Raw genomic sequence first — 15,579 nt, forward strand, 5'->3', positions numbered from 1 at the left:
CGTGGATGAGGGGAGTGAGGAGATGGTTTTGGGGAGGGGGGGGAGTCCCCACGCGTGGGTTTGGCGTGGGGGGAGGTTTTGGGGTGTAGGGGGGGGTCGCGGTCGCTGCCGTTCGCGTTTGTTTACAAACACCACCCGCAAAGGCGCCCCCTGGTGGCCGCCAGCCGCCTTTCCCGCCACGCCGTGTTTGTGTGTGTGTGTCCCCCCCCCCAAAACCGAATCCCACCCACTCGTGTCTCTCTCCCCCTCCCCCCACAGAGCCCCCCCGGGCGCGATGGCCAGACCTCTACGGGAAGGGAGCCTCGGCGAGCCCCCAGCCCCGTTACCAGCCCACCCTGCCTGCGGGGGGGGGGGAAGGGGACGGAGGGGGGGGGCTTTACCTTTACCCCCCCCTCCCTTTACCCACCCCCCCACGTTTACACCCCCGTTTGAGCTGCGCCTGTCCCGGGGTTCCCCCTTCACCTCCTGCACCCCAAAACTTCAGCCTCTATCGCTGTGGGACACGTCGGGACCCCCCCGCTGCTACCCACGGTCAGTATTTGGGGAGGGGGGGTGGGGGGAAGACCCCTAAACCCTTCCCCCCCCCCATCCCTAATCCCCCACCCCAACGTGTTGCTTGAGGGGGTGGAGCCTGTTCTGGCCACGCCCCCTTCCCCTAAACCACGCCCCCTCCTCTCAAACCACGCCCCCTTCACTAGACCACGCCCCTTTTCTCTCCCCCCTCCCCAAAAATAGATGAAGCTGAAACTCACGAGGGTCCTTCCCCAAATGGGGGGGCTCTGGTGGGGGGGGGACGCCCCCCACAGCCCCCCCAAGGCTTGGAGCAGGAGCTGGGAGCTCGGCTGCGCCTCCTGGGTGATGCTTTTCAGCAGACCTACGAGCAACAGGTGATTAAAAAGGGGGGGACACCCCGAAATTGGGGAGGGGGTACCTTAAAATAGGGGAGGGGGCACTTGGGGGGGGGTGGGAGAGAGTAAAAGCCACACAGAGACCCCCGACAAACGCAGGTGGTGTTGCCCCCTTGGTGCTGGGAAAGGGGGGAGGGGTGTTTGTAGGGGGGTGGCACCCCGAAATTGGGGAGGGGGGTACTTGGGGGGGGGTGCTGGAGCACCCTAAAATCTGCCCAACCCCCCCCCACACTCAGTGTTAGCCCCTGGCTGCTGGTTATGGGGGGGCAGTGGATGTTTTGGGGGGCTCTGGGGGTGAGGGGTCTGTTATGGGGGGGCAGTGGCTGTTTTGGGGGGCTCTAGGAGTGAGGAATCAATTATGGGGGGGCAGTGGTGTTTTGGGGGGCTCTGGGGGTGAGGGGTCTGTTATGGGCTGGGGGTGCAGTGTCTGTTTTGGGGGGCTCTGGGGCTGAGGGGTCTGTTATGGGCTGGGGGGCTCAGTAGCTGTTTTAGGGGGCTCTGGGGGTGCAGTGGCTGTTTTGGGGGGCTCTGGTGGTGAGGGGTCTGTTATGAACTGGGGGGCTCAGTAGCTGTTTTGGGGGGCTCTGGGGAGCCAGTGTCTGTTTTTGGGGGGCTCTGGGAGGGAGGGGTCTGTTATGGAGTGGGGAGCAGTGGCTGTTTTGGGGGGCTCTGGGGGTGAGGAATCAGTTATGGGGGGCAGTGGCTGTTTTGGGGGGCTCTGGGAGGGAGGGGTCTGTTATGGACTGGGGGACTCAGTAGCTGTTTTTGGGGGGCTCTGGGGAGCCAGTGTCTGTTTTGGGGGGCTCTGGGGTGAGGGATCTGTTATGGAGTGGGGAGCAGTGGGTGTTTTAGGGGGCTCTGGGGGTGAGGAATCAGTTATGGGGGTGCAGTGGCTGTTTTGGGGGGCTCTGGGGGTGAGGGGTCTGTTATGGGCTGGGGGGCTCAGTAGCTGTTTTGGGGGGCTCTGGGGAGCCAGTGTCTGTTTTGGGGGGCTCTGGGAGGGAGGGGTCTGTTATGGAGTGGGGAGCAGTGGCTGTTTTGGGGGGCTCTGGGGGTGAGGAGTCTGTTATGGAGTGGGGGGGGCAGCGTCTGTTTTGGGGGGCTCTGGGGGTGAGGGGTCTGTTATGGAGTGGGGGGCCAGTGTCTGTTTTGGGTGGCTTTGGGGGGCGTAGTGGCTGGCTGGGGGGGCAGTGGATATTTTGGGGGGCTCTGGGGGTGAGGAGTCAATTTTGGGGGGCAGTGGCTGTTTTGGGGGGTGTGGGGGTGAGGGGTCTGTCATGGGCTGGGAGTGCAGTAGCTGTTTTGGGGGGCTTTGGGGTTGAGGGGTCTGTTATGGAGTGGGGGGGCAGTGGCTGTTTTGGGGGGGGTCTGTGGGGGTGTCCAGAGGCTGTTTTGGGGGTGTCCAGAGGCTGTTTTGGGGGTGTCCAGAGGCTGTTTTGGTGGGGGGGTCCAGAGGCTATTTTGTGGGTCTGGGTGTCAGTTATGGGCTGGGGGGGAAGAGGCTATTTTGGGGGGCCAGAGGCTATTTTGGGGGGGTCTGTGTGGGTGTCCAGAGCCTGTTTGGGGGTGTCCAGAGGCTGTTTTGTGGGTCAGGGTGTCAGTTTTGGGCTGGGGGTCCAGAGGCTGTTTTGGGGGGGTCTGTGGGGGGGTCCAGAGGCTGTTTTGGGGGTGTCTAGAGGCTGTTTTGGGGGTTCCAGAGGCTGTTTTGTGGGTCTGGATGTCAGTTATGGGCTGGGGGTCCAGAGGCTGTTTTGGGGTGGGACAGAGGCTGTTTTGGGGGTGTCCAGAGGCTGTTTTGGGGTGTCCAGAGGCTGTTTTGGGGGTTCCAGAGGCTCTTTGGGGGGCTCCAGAGGCTGTTTTGTGGGTCTGGGTGTCAGTTATGGGCTGGGGGTCCAGAGGCTATTTTGGGGGTGTCTGTGTGGGTGTCCAGAGGCTGTTTTGGGGGTTCCAGAGGCCGTTTTGGGGGTTCCAGAGGCTCTTTGGGGGGCTCCAGAGGCTGTTTTGGGGCTCTGGGTGTCAGTTATGGGCTGGGGGTCCAGAGGCTATTTTGGGGGTGTCTGTGTGGGTGTCCAGAGGCTGTTTTGGGGGCTCCAGAGGCTGTTTTGTGGGTCTGGGTGTCAGTTTTGGGCTGGGGGTCCAGAGGCTGTTTTGGGGGTGTCTGTGTGGGGATCCAGAAGCTATTTTGGGGGTGTCCAGAGGCTGTTTTGGGGGTTCCAGAGGCTGTTTTGTGGGTCTGGATGTCAGTTATGGGCTGGGGGTCCAGAGGCTGTTTTGGGGTGGGACAGAGGCTGTTTTGGGGGTGTCCAGAGGCTGTTTTGGGGGTTCCAGAGGCTCTTTGGGGGGCTCCAGAGGCTCTTTTGTGGGTCTGGATGTCAGTTATGGGCTGGGGGTCCAGAGGCTATTTTGGGGGTGTCTGTGTGGGGGTCCAGAGGCTGTTTTGGGGTGGGACAGAGGCTGTTTTGGGGGTGTCCAGAGGCTGTTTTGGGGTGGGACAGAGGCTGTTTTGGGGGTTCCAGAGGCTGTTTTGGGGTGTCCAGAGGCTGTTTTGTGGGTCTGGGTGTCAGTTATAGGCTGAGGGGTCCAGAGGCTGTTTTGGGGGGTGTCTGTGGGGGTGTCCAGAGGCTGTTTTGGGGGTGTCCAGAGGCTGTTTGGGGGTTCCAGGGGCTGTTTTAGGGGGTTCCAGAGGCTGTTTGGGGGTGTCCAGAGGCTGTTTTGGGGCTCTGGGTGTCAGTTATGGGCTGGGGGTCCAGAGGCTATTTTGGAGGGGTCTGTGGGGGGTCCAGAGGCTGTTTTGGGGTGGGACAGAGGCTGTTTTGGGGGTTCCAGAGGCTGTTTTGGGGTGTCCAGAGGCTGTTTTGGGGCTCTGGGTGTCAGTTATGGGCTGGGGGTCCAGAGGCTATTTTGGAGGGGTCTGTGGGGGGTCCAGAGGCTGTTTTGGGGTGGGACAGAGGCTGTTTTGGGGGTTCCAGAGGCTGTTTTGGGGTGTCCAGAGGCTGTTTTGGGGCTCTGGGTGTCAGTTATGGGCTGGGGGTCCAGAGGCTATTTTGGAGGGGTCTGTGGGGGGTCCAGAGGCTGTTTTGGGGTGGGACAGAGGCTGTTTTGGGGGTTCCAGAGGCTGTTTTGGGGTGTCCAGAGGCTCTTTTGTGGGTCTGGGTGTCAGTTATGGGCTGGGGGTCCAGAGGCTATTTTGGAGGGGTCTGTGGGGGGTCCAGAGGCTGTTTTGGGGTGGGACAGAGGCTGTTTTGGGGGTTCCAGAGGCTGTTTTGGGGTGTCCAGAGGCTCTTTTGTGGGTCTGGGTGTCAGTTATGGGCTGGGGGTCCAGAGGCTATTTTGGGGGTGTCTGTGTGGGGATCCAGAAGCTATTTTGGGGGTGTCCAGAGGCTGTTTAGGGTGTGACAGAGACTCTTTTATGTCTCTGGGTGTCAATTCCAGCCTGTGCAAGGGGCCAACAACAACTCCTGATGCTGTGTGTGGCTCCAACGTCTATTTTTTTGGGGGGGTGGGCAAGGTTGGGCACCCCCTAATCTACCTCCCAGCCCCTCCTCAAGCACAACCCAGCCTCGGGGAGGGGGGTCGGTTTGGGTTTGTTTGCAGGCTCGTGCTGAGCCAGGCGCTGACTCACAGCCTATAAATAGCAGCGAGGGGAAGGGGCGGGGAGAAAGGGGGGGGGGGTGGATTTTGGGGGCGGTTTGAGACAGCAAAAGGTGGTTTTGGGAATTGAGGGGAGGGGAAAACTCACCCCCTAACCTTTCAGAAATCGTTGCTAACGAAGCTTTTGGCCGCAGGGGGAAGCTCGGGGTGTGTTTTGGGGTCACCTTTACCGTCTGCTCTGGCAGCTGTTGGGAGCCCGGTACGACCTGCAAGCAGCCAACTGAGCTCGACCCCAACCCAGGACACCAACACACCCCCTTCCCCCCTTTAAAAGAGGGGGGGCCCAGGGGTGTATCCTGACCCTCTCCCTCCCCCTTTAACCCCCAAAATGCTGCATCTCCCTGGGGGAGGGGGCATTAACCCTTTCCCTCCCTGGGGGAGGGGCATTAACCCTTTCCCATCCCTCCCCCCCCCCTTTTATTTCCCTATTTATTTAATTTATTGGGGGAGGGGGGATTTTGGGGGGACACCCTGGGTGTGTCTCAACCCCCCCCGTGTGAATTGACCCCCCCTTTTCCCCCTAAACAGCCCCCCACCTCCATAGGGGGCTGCAGACAGTAGCAATGTATATACTGTATATAAAGGGGGGGGTGTACATTATGTATAAGGGGGGGGCTGTATAGAAGTTGGGGGGCTGTATAGACGTTTGGGGGGGCTGTATAGAAGTGGGGGGGCTGTAAATAGGGGGGGCTGTAAATAAGGGGGGGCTGTAAATAAGGGGGGGCTGTATATGATCAGTGAAGTCTCTTTTGTACCTTTCTTTTCAATAAAAGGAGTCGAAGGAGAAGGGTGTGAATTGGGGGGGGGGGGAAGGGAGGGAGGTTTGGGGGTGCTGCAGGGAGGTTTGGGGGTGTCACAGCGTTTGGGGGGGCTCTCAGGGGATGTGGAGATGAAGGGGTGGGGGGGATGTGGGATTTGGGGGGGGTTCATGGGGTTTGGGGGGATGAAAAGGGGGGGCTGTGAAGTTTGGGGGGGCTGCAGGGGGAGGGGGGCTCATGGGGATTGGGCTGCAGAAGTGGGGGGCCACAGGGTTTGGGGGGCTCATGGGGATTGGAGGGGGGGCTACAGGGTTTGGGGGGGCTGCAGGGGCAGTAGGCCCATGGGATTTGGGGGGCTGCAGAGGGAGGGGGTCTCCTGGGGTTTGGAGGGGTCACAAAGGTTGGGGACCCTGGGGTTTGGGGGGGCTACAGAGGTTGGGGACCCTGGGGTTTGGGGGGCTGCAGGGGGAGGGGTCTCCTGGGGTTTGGGGGGGTCACAAAGGTTGGGGACCCTGAGGGTTTGGGGGGGCTACAGAGGTTGGGGACCTTAGGGATTGGGGGGCTGCAGGGGGAGGGGTCTTCTGAGGTTTGAGGGGCTGCAGAGGTTGGGGACCATCAGGTTTGGGGGGGCTACAGAGGTTGGGGACCCTGGGGTTTGGGGGGCTGCAGGAGGAAGAGCCTCCTGGGGTTTGGGGGGGTCACAAAGGTTGGGAACCCTGGGGTTTGGGGGGCTGCAGGGGGAGGGGCCTCCTGGGGTTTGGGGGGGTCACAAAGGTTGGGAACCCTGGGGTTTGGGGGGGCTACAGAGGTTGGGGACCCTGGGGTTTGGGGGGCTGCAGGGGGAAGAGCCTCCTGGGGTTTGGGGGGGGTCACAAAGGTTGGGGACCCTGGGGTTTGGGGGGCTGCAGGGGGAGGGGTCTCCTGGGGTTTGGGGGGGTCACAAAGGTTGGGAACCCTGGGGTTTGGGGGGGCTACAGAGGTTGGGGACCCTGGGGTTTGGGGGGCTGCAGGAGGAAGAGTCTCCTGGGGTTTGGGGGGGTCACAAAGGTTGGGAACCCTGGGGTTTGGGGGGGCTACAGAGGTTGGGGACCATCAGGTTTGGGGGGGCTGCAGAGGTTGGGGACCCTGGGGTTTGGGGGGCTGCAGGAGGAAGAGTCTCCTGGGGTTTGGGGGGGTCACAAAGGTTGGGAACCCTGGGGTTTGGGGGGGCTACAGAGGTTGGGGACCATCAGGTTTGGGGGGGCTGCAGAGGTTGGGGACCCTGGGGTTTGGGGGCTGCAGGGGGAGGGGTCTCCTGGAGTTTGGGGGGCTACAGAGGTTGTTTTTGGGGTGTTTCAGCATTGTGGGGGGCACATCCATGAACTTTAGGGGGGCTGCAGGGGGAGAAGATCCATGAGGTTTTGGGGGGAGGGTGCACATGGAGATTAGGGGGGGCTGCAGAGGTGGGTGTCCAGGAGTTTTTGGGGGTGCTGCAGCATTTGGAGGTGCCTGGGCTTTGTTGAAGAGGGGGATCCATGAGATGATGGGGTACAAGTCTCCCCCAAATTCCACCCTTACCACAAACTCCTTCAAAACCACTTTATTACCTCCAAACCTTCCTCCCCACCCCCCACAAACAGCCCAGGGGAGGGGATGGGCTGCACCTTGGGGAAGTTTGGGGGGTGGGAGAGGGATTTACCCCCCTCAAAATAGGGGGGTGAGGGAAGGATTTTGGGGGGAGGGGGGGTGTCAGTTGGGGCCCAACCGCTCCACGACGCCGTCGCCCTTGATGCCATCGAAGAAGAAGAAGTTGTTGTGGGGAGGGTCCCTCTGGGACAGAGCCTGGGGTGGGGGGAAAGGGGGCAAAACCCCCCCTTTCTAGGTTAATTCAGCCCCTTCCCTCCCCAAAAAGTGACAACAAGAGGGGTTTGGGGGGGTAAATTGAGGAGGGGGGGTTACCTTGACCACCTCCTGGGCCAGGACCCCACCGAGCACGGCACAGACTGGAGCCAGTTCTGAGAAGCAGTAGCTGGGGGTTGAGGGAAAGGAGGAGAAATTCAACCCCCAGCTGGTAAAATGCTGTTCCCCCACCCCTAAAAAACCCCAAAGCATTGAGGTTTTATCCCAAAACAGGGCTGTGTTCAACCACATCCCTCCCCTTCATATGCTGCTTGCTACTCCCTTCATAAACTGCTCCCTACCCCAGCATGGGGCATGTTGGGGGGACAAAAGGGACCCCCCCTGGGGTGAGAGGGGGGTTTGGGGGTACCCTGAGGACACTGAGGAGTCAACTTGGAGCTGGATTTGTCCTCAAGGTGGTGGGGAGGGAGGGGAGGGGGGTAAGAGGGGTCTGGGGGGTGCAGGGATGGGGGTTAGGGGGGCAAAGGGGGTGTGGGGGCTGTAGGGATGGGGGTAAGTGGGGTCTGGGGGCTGCAGGAAGGAGGGGAGGGGAGTAAAGGGGGGTCTGGGGGCTGCAGGGAAGGAGGGGAGGGGAGTAAAGGGGGGTCTGGGGGCTGCAGGGATGGAGGGGATGGGGGTAAGGGGGGGTCTGGGGCTGCAGGGATGGGGGGATGAGGTATGGGGGCTCTGGGGGCTGTAGGGATGGGGGTAAGGGGGGTCTGGGGCTGCAGGGATGGGGGTAAGGGGGTAAGGGGGGTCTGGGGGCTGCAGGGATGGAGGGGATGGGGGTAAAGGGGGGGTCTGGGGGCCGTAGGGATGGGGGTAAGGGGGGTCTGGGGGCTGCAGGGATGGAGGGGATGGGGGTAAGGGGGGTCTGGGGGCTGTAGGATGGAGGGGAGGGGGGTAAGGGGGGGTCTGGGGGCTGTAGGGATAGAGGGGGCTGTGGATAAGGGGTCTGGGGGCTCCAGGGATGGAGGGGGCTGTGAATAAGGGGTCTGGGGGCTGTCCCCCCCACCTGATGAAGTCATCTGGCAGCAGCTGGGTGCTGACCCCCAGGGACTCCAGGACATCATTGTGGAGCTGATCCAGCAGCTTCGAGTCCTTGGAGTAGGTTTGGGGTGAAGGATCCCGGTGGTTGAGGGTCCTGAACCTCAAAAGGACTGAGGAGAGACACAGAGAGAGGGGAAGAGAGATCAGGGGGTGAAGGACAGAGCCCTGAGCTCAAGGAGGGGATCAAGGGCATGGGATTGGGTTGTGGGGAGGAACCAGCCCATGGGCAGCCCCAGGCTGGGGCTGAGCTGCTGGAGAGAAGCTCCAGGAGAGGGACCTGGCACTGCTGGGGGAGCAGAAACTGCCCCTGAGGGGGCAAGAAGGGCAGGGGGAGCATGGGGGGGCATCAGGGTGTGGGCAGCAGGGCCAGGGAGCTTCTGCTCCCCCTCTGCTCTGCTCTGCTGGGGCTTCAGCTGGGCTCCTGGGGCCAGCTCTGGGCTGCCCAGCTCCAGAGGGACAGGGAAGGGCTGGAGAGAGGCCCAAGGTGCTGAGGGCACTGGGACATGTGTGAGCAGAGGGACCTGGGCAGGCTGCAGGGCTGGGCCAAGGGCAGGAGCTTCACCCAGAGCTACATGGGGGGGTGTCAGGAGCTTGGGGCAGCACTTGGTTGTCTCCAGGGACAGGACAAGGGCTGATGGGCACAGGCTGGAGCACAAACAGTGCCACTGAAACAGGAGGAGAAGCTCCTTTGGTGCTGAGCTGAGGGAGCCCTGGCCCAGGCTGCCCAGGGAGGCTTTGGAGGGTCTCAGGTGGCTTCCAAAGCCACCTCAACACCTTCCTGTGCCCCCTCTGACCACCAGGAACCTGCTTTAGGGCTGGAGAAGCTCTTCAAGGTCTAAAGAGCTCTGAAGGGATTCTCTGGTTGCACTGGAACCATGAGGAGAAGCTCCTTTGGTGCTGAGCCCTGGCCCAGGCTGCCCAGGGAGGTTCCTCAGGAGCTTCCCAACCCCACTTGGGCTCATCCCTGTGCCCCCTGAGCACCAGGAACCTGCTTTAGGGCTGGGGGAGCTCTGGAGCTTCCTTCCAACCCCACCATTGTGTGGTTCCACTGGCACAGGAGGAGAAACTCCTGGCCCAGGCTGCCCAGGGAAGCTTTGGAGGCTCCTCAAGAGCTTCCCAACCCCACTTGGCCTCATTCCTGTGCCCCCTGAGCCAGGGGAACCTGCTTTAGCAAGGGCTTGGGCTGGATGAGCTCTAAAGGTCCCTCCAACCCCTCTCCATGCTGTGACTCTGTGCAGGAGCCACTCCATGTGCTGGCCCCAGCCCAGGGAACCAGCAGCTCAGCTTTAGGAGCATCCCTGTTTGGGTGAGGAAACCAGATGTGGTGGTAAGGAGAAAGATCAGGACTGGAAAGCTTTACCTTGAGGGAGAAGATTGAGCCTTGGAGAAGGAAGATTTCCTACCTTGGAGAAGGAAATAGTCAGGTGTGGTTCGTTTCAGAGCTGCAGCCTTCTTGCCACTCCAGTCCACAGCCAGAGCTTCCCTCAGGCGACAGAAAACCATCCTCTGGGGGCACAGAGGGGCAAAGGGGGGGATTGGGGAGGGGGTTCCTTCACCCCTCTCTCCCTACCTTGATGCCAACCCTCCCCACTAAGGTTTAAGCTTTAAGGGAAGGCCTGAGCAGCCAGGCACAAAACCTTCAGGCTCAAGCTGACCTGAGGAGCCTTCAAGGCCTCAAAGGGGAATGGGAGGGGGGTGAAAGGAGCATAAACTCTTGGGGGAGGGGGGGAAACAGGAGGGGAGGGGGTTTAGGGAGGTTAAACTTTAAGGGGAAGGGGGTAAATATTCCCTCAGAGTGTGGAGGTGAGAGGGAGTTTGAAAGCAGGGGAGGAAAAGGGAGCTTGGAAAGGGATCCAAAGGAATTAGGAAGCTCCCCCCCAAACCCCTCCTCAAATAGCAGGAGGGTGACAGCTGGGTCTGGGGGGGATTCCCAAAGCTTCCTGAAGCTCTAACACCTCCCCCTCCCCTCCAAAACCCTCTGCCAGGGACACACAAAAGGGTGTTAAGCTGCTGGCTCAGCTGCCTGGGGATTTCCACTCCTCCCTGGGAAAGCAAAACAATGCCCAGGCCCCAAAAAGCTTCACCCCCTCCCCCAAGAGGCCAAAAAGTGCCTGGGAGAGGGAGCTCTGAGGCTGTTCCAACCACCAAAAACCAGTACAAGAGCATTTGATACTGGTAGAACCACAGAGGAGTCCAAAACTCACCTGGGATGGGAATAGAAACCAACCAGCTGGGGCTGAGCCAACCAGGCTTCCCCCCAAGCTGGTGTTTGGGGGCTCAGAGGGGTTTTTGCCCCCTCCCCACTCACCTTTTTGACCATGGTGGTCTCTGCTGAGCCAGGTTTGGCTTTTTTGCTGTCTCCATCTTCTGTTTCTTGGCTGACTTTGGCCACTTTGGTTTTCTCCCTGAGGAGAAGAAGGGAAAAGGATGAAGTTTGGGTGTGAGAAAGCCCCCAAATTGCTGCCATGACATGAGAGGGGGAAACTCTTCTCCCCCAACACCAAACCCCTCCAGGGGCCCAGTGGCTGGTTTTCCTCCCACCACTCCAACTCAACTCCACAAAGTCATGTTCCCCCAGGTCAGCAAAGGTGTAACCATGGTAGCCAAAGACATCCCCAGCAAAGAACTTGATGCTGTTCTTGTGGCAGATCTCGTTGATCTTCACCATCACATCCCTGGAGCAGCAGGTCAGGCACACCTAGGAACAGAAATTGGGGTGTTGAGGCTTTAAGCCTTCACCTCCTCATCCCTCCTCTTGGGGGTGAGATGCTCCTGGGGAAGGTTTGAGGTAGGATCAGGAGGGAAAGCAGCATCTCACCCCCCTCTTTCACAGGGGGGAATTCTCCAGGGGGGGATTAAGGAGCTCAGTGGATGCTGCAGATTCATTTGGGTGGGGGAGGATGAAGCTCCAGGAGCTCAGGGCAACATCATTGCCCTCAAGAGCTGCCCTGGGGCAGCCCATCTGTGGGAGCTGCAAGACCCAGCCACCACTTTCTTCCTCCTCCTCCTCCTCCTCTGGCTTTCAGGGGCAGGGAGGGACCTTTGAGGAATGGGGGAAGCTGCAGGGGCTGCAGCTCCTACAGCCACTGGAGGGAGAAGGGGAAGAGTTTGCAACTCAACCTGTCACCACGCAGAGTGGCTTTGTCTGGGCCAGGGTTTGGTGGTTGGGGGGTACAGGGGGGGTTTCTTTGAACACAAAGAGCTCCCAGAAGCTTCCCAAGGGTTAATGGCAGCCAAAGATGGAGCTGGGGCTCTGCAGCTTGGACAAGAGGAGCCTGAAAGGGGCTGCCCAGATGGGTTGTGGAGGCTCCTGCTCTGGAGACATCCCAAACCCACCTTGGGCTCATCCCTGTGCCCCCTGAGCACCAGGAACCTGCTTTAGGGCTGGAGGAGCTCTGGAGCTCCCTTCCCACCCCCATCACTGTGTGATTCTCTGGTCCCACTGGCACAGGAGGAGAAACTCCTGCTCTGGAGCCATCCCAAACCCATCTGGATGAGTCCCTGTGCCCCCTGCTCCAGCTGCTCCTGCTCTGGCAGGGGGGTTGCACTGGATGAGCTCCTCAGGTCCCTTCCAACCCTTGTGATCCTGGGCTTCTGTGACCCAGGCTGGAGCAGATCATGAGGAGCTGCAGCCCATGGGAAGGACCCACGTTGGAGAAGCTCCTGAGGGACTGTTCTCCCTGGGGATGTCCCACACTGGGGCAGGAGAAGCTCCTGAGGGACTGTTCTCCCTGGGGATGACCCACACTGGGGCAGGAGAAGCTCCTGAGGGACTGTGTCCCATGGCAGGGACCCCACACTGCAGCAGGGGGAGTGTGATGAGGCCTCTCTGCAGCAGCAGCAAAGCCCATCTGTGATGAACTGAGCACAACCCCCACCCCCTGTGCTGCTGTGGGGGGAAGGAAGGAGAGTCCTGGGCAGAGGGAGGGGTTGGTTTGAGGTTCAGGGTTTATTTCTCATCTCCCTGCTCTGCTGTTTCATTCCTAAACCAAACCTTTGCTCCCCAGCCTGAGTCTGTTCTGCCCCATGGCACCAGTTGCTGAGCCCCCCTCCCTGCCCTTATCTCCCCCAACCTCTCCTCTGGCCACTTGAGGAGTGACAGAGCTCCATGGGCATCACCCACCCAGGGCTAAACCCACCCCAGCACAGCACCAAAACTCCTGGCAGCTGCCCAGCAGAGAGGAGATGGAACAATGAAGTCACCAAGCAGCAAGATCCCTTTTCTCCTCCCACCTTTCTCTTCTCTCCTTCCCCCCCAGCCCAAGGTACCGCATCAAACTGGGTGAAGAACTCCTCAGGTTTGCTCTCCAAGCTCTCAGGGTCAGCTTTGACATCCACCATGGGATTGAGCTTCTGAGCCCTTTCCAGAGAGGCTTCAGCTCTGTTCCTCCCCAAGGAACCCCCAGGGATGAGGAACTGAGCTCTGGTGTCCTCTGCAGAAACCTGGGGTAGGGGGGAAAGGAGAGAGATGAAGCTTCCCACAGTGAGGGGGGGGGAAAGCTCCCCAGGGACAATTAGAGCAGGGTGGGAAGGGGAGAGTGAAGCAGGACACATCAGCTCGTGGGTGGGAGGTGAGCAGAGGGGAGGGGAAAAGGCACCTCTGGTTGGTTGATGCTGTTCCTCATCCCTCCCACAGCTCTGGGGCTCAGTTCTCTGAGCCCACAGCTCCCTCTTGTGCTCCAGGAGCAGACTGACCCAAAGCTGGGGTGAGAAGAGCTCAGAGCTCAGGGTGGGGGGGTTAAAACTCTCCCCCAAGAGCCTGGTGAAAGGTTTTGGGGGTCCACGAGGCTGGTGGCAGAAGGTTTGAGCCCCACAGTTGCTTCACAAACAGCCACCAGCTCTGGGTAAACAGGGGCAGGGGCTGTGCTGAGGGGGGACAGAGGGGTGGGGGAGCTGCTCTGGGGTCCCCAGGAATAAGGTGGCTGCTCAGAGCGAGGTGCAGCACCTCAGGACATCCAGGGGATCAGCTCCCCACAGGGTTTATTTCTCCTCAAAAGCAACAAGTCCTCCAGCATCAGCATCAGAGCCCAAGTAAGCAAAGCTGCCAACACCTCACCTGCTGATGATCCAGCATGGTCAAGCCCCTGACTCCTGCCAGGATAAGATTCTTTGCCACTTCTGATCCCAGACCCTTCATCCCCACCAGCAGCACCCGGGAAGCTCGTAACCTGGGACAGAAACAGTCCCTCAGCACCAAGGCCATGGCTGCAGCATCCCCCAAAGGGGCTGGGGTGAAAGGAAACAGGCCCTTGGAGAAGGGGGGAGGAAACATGGGGTGGGCAGGAAAGTCCCACTGTGAGAAAGGTTTGGGAGCAAAGGGAAAGCTGCAGGATGGCAAGAGTTGGGGGATTCAGGAGGAGTCCCAGGGAAAACACACTCAGGCAGGGTGGGTGAGGGGAGGGTGAGGTGGATGGAGAAGTGGCTGAAGGACAGAGCCCATGGGGGTGATCAATGGGATGGGAGGGAGTTGGGGGGCTGTGGGGTTCCACAGGGGTTGGTTTGGGGGTCACTCCTTCAGCATCTTCATCAAGCAGCTGGGGGAGGGGATGGAGGGAGCCTGGGGGAGTTCCCTGCTGGCACCAAACTGGGAGCACTGGTTGGGGCTGAGGGTCCTGGAGAGGAGAGGGGGGAAACAGAGAGAGGAGGAGGAATGGAGGCCCACTGGGATGGGGTTTGGGGGGTCACAGCTTTGGTGTCTTCATTGAGGAGCTGGGGGAAGGGGTGGAGGGACCCTCAGGGAGTTCCCTGCTGGTACCAAACTGGGAGCACTGGTTGGGTCAAGGGGAGCTGGGCACTGGGGATGGTGCTGAGGGGCTGCAAGGGCAGAGCCCTGCAGCCATGGGCAGCCCCAGGCTGGGGCTGAGCTGCTGGAGAGAAGCTCCAGGAGAGGGACCTGGCACTGCTGGGGGAGCAGAAACTGCCCCTGAGGGGGCAAGAAGGGCAGTGGCAGCCTGGGGGGGCATCAGGGTGTGGGCAGCAGGGCCAGGGAGCTTCTGCTCCCCCTCTGCTCTGCTCTGCTGGGGCTTCAGCTGGGCTCCTGGGGCCAGCTCTGGGCTGCCCAGCTCCAGAGGGACAGGGAAGGGCTGGAGAGAGGCCCAAGGTGCTGAGGGCACTGGGACATGTGTGAGCAGAGGGACCTGGGCAGGCTGCAGGGCTGGGCCAAGGGCAGGAGCTTCACCCAGAGCTACATGGGGGGTGTCAGGAGCTTGGGGCAGCACTTGGTTGTGTCCAGGGACAGGACAAGGGCTGATGGGCACAGGCTGGAGCACAAACAGTCCCATTGAAACAGGAGGAGAAGCTCCTTTGGTGCTGAGCTGAGGGATCTGGGAAAGAACAACCCCATGGACCAGCAGAGGCTGGGGAGTGAGCTCTTGTAGGGGAAAGGGAGCTGGGGGACTGCAGCGGGAGCCTGAGGCAGCAACAGGGGCAAGAAGGGCAGGGGGAGCCTGGGGGGGACATCAAGAGTGTGGGCAGCAGGGCCACGGAGCTTCTGCTCCCCCTCTGCTCTGCCCAGAGCTCTGTACTCCCCCCCTCCAAGCTCTCTTTACATTCAGGACTCTCCCCCAGCCCCCCACAAGCTCCTGTACACCCCTAAGAGCCCCTCCAGGACTGGGGCTTATAGGCCACGACCTCCCTGACCCCTCAGAGCCTATGGAACCCCCACAAGCTCCCCCCCAACCCCACCGCAGCGCCCCTCCAATCTCGACCAAAGCCCCTCCCCAAGGCCTCCTAAAGCACCTCCCACAGGGCCCCCACAAGCTCCTCCCGACCCCTCCAAAGCCTCCCATAAACCACTCCAACCCCCAGAAGCTCCTCCAAGACCCCCCCACGGCTTTATCGGCGCCCTACAGGGGCTGTGTGACCCCCACAAGCCGCTCCAGCGCTCCCCAGAGGCCTCGCAAGGCCCCTCCGAGCCCCCCTCAGGTCTCCCCCATTCAGCCCCTCACTAGGCCGCGGGGTCTCTCGAAGCCCCCACACTCCTTTTAGCCCCCACTGACCGCTTCTGAGCTTCCAGCCCCCAGAGGCGGATCTGGCGGTCGTATTGAGCCGCCTCCTCCTCGCTGAGCCCGCTGGGGTCGGGCCCCTCAGCTGCCATCCTTCCTCCTCCTCTTCCTCCCCTCAGCGTGGCGGCCCGCGCAAAACAGGGTGAGGGGCGTGGAACGATCGATTCCGTGGGGGGGGGGAAGAAAACCCCTCCTCCCGCAACTCAGCAACGCACACAGCAACCCCCCACTCTCCCAGCGGCTGTTTGCCTCCTCCCGTTTATAACGACGACGTTTGGCCCCGCAACGCTGGGCTTTGCGGGATCTCCGCGTCCACACGTTGAGTTACAC

General features: G+C 60.9%; 1 protein-coding gene and 1 long non-coding RNA gene across 3 annotated transcripts; one reads left to right on the forward strand and one right to left on the reverse strand.

Moving 5' to 3' along the window:
- The first annotated feature begins 267 nt into the window (after window positions 1–267).
- LOC133629597 (uncharacterized) lies at window positions 268–5,119 on the forward strand. The gene is made up of 3 exons (XR_009821085.1): window positions 268–531; window positions 736–887; window positions 4,694–5,119. It is a non-coding gene; the product is annotated as an uncharacterized LOC133629597 (long non-coding RNA).
- A 1,762-nt stretch (window positions 5,120–6,881) lies between these two features.
- Window positions 6,882–15,573, reverse strand: SAE1 (SUMO1 activating enzyme subunit 1). 2 transcript variants are annotated; one of them, XM_062020250.1, is made up of 9 exons: window positions 15,244–15,573; window positions 13,302–13,413; window positions 12,515–12,688; window positions 10,801–10,943; window positions 10,554–10,650; window positions 9,649–9,751; window positions 8,211–8,355; window positions 7,256–7,325; window positions 6,882–7,138 (listed from the first exon to the last, which is right to left on the reverse strand). In XM_062020250.1, the coding sequence occupies exons 1-9, from the start codon at window positions 15,339–15,341 to the stop codon at window positions 7,046–7,048; spliced, it is 1,035 nt and encodes a 344-aa protein (XP_061876234.1). In that variant the 5' UTR covers window positions 15,342–15,573; the 3' UTR covers window positions 6,882–7,045. The 2 variants fall into 2 exon arrangements, with proteins under 2 accessions (XP_061876234.1, XP_061876235.1); XM_062020251.1 differs by lacking the exons at window positions 7,256–7,325; window positions 8,211–8,355.
- Between the last annotated feature and the right edge of the window lie 6 nt (window positions 15,574–15,579).

This window comes from Colius striatus, unplaced genomic scaffold (genome assembly GCF_028858725.1).
Source record: "Colius striatus isolate bColStr4 unplaced genomic scaffold, bColStr4.1.hap1 scaffold_93, whole genome shotgun sequence".
Classification (NCBI taxonomy): domain Eukaryota; kingdom Metazoa; phylum Chordata; class Aves; order Coliiformes; family Coliidae; genus Colius; species Colius striatus.

Bases quoted from the DNA above. Each gene is read 5' to 3' on its own strand.
- SAE1 (XM_062020250.1), bottom strand. From the start codon at position 15,341: ATGGCAGCTGAGGGGCCCGACCCCAGCGGGCTCAGCGAGGAGGAGGCG. The intron at 12,689-13,301 runs GTGAGGTGTTGG...CCCCTACCCCAG, and splicing joins CCATGCTGGATCATCAGCAG to GTTTCTGCAGAGGACACCAG. The intron at 10,651-10,800 runs GTTGAGTTGGAG...TCTTCTCCTCAG, and splicing joins GGGGAACATGACTTTGTGGA to GGAGAAAACCAAAGTGGCCA.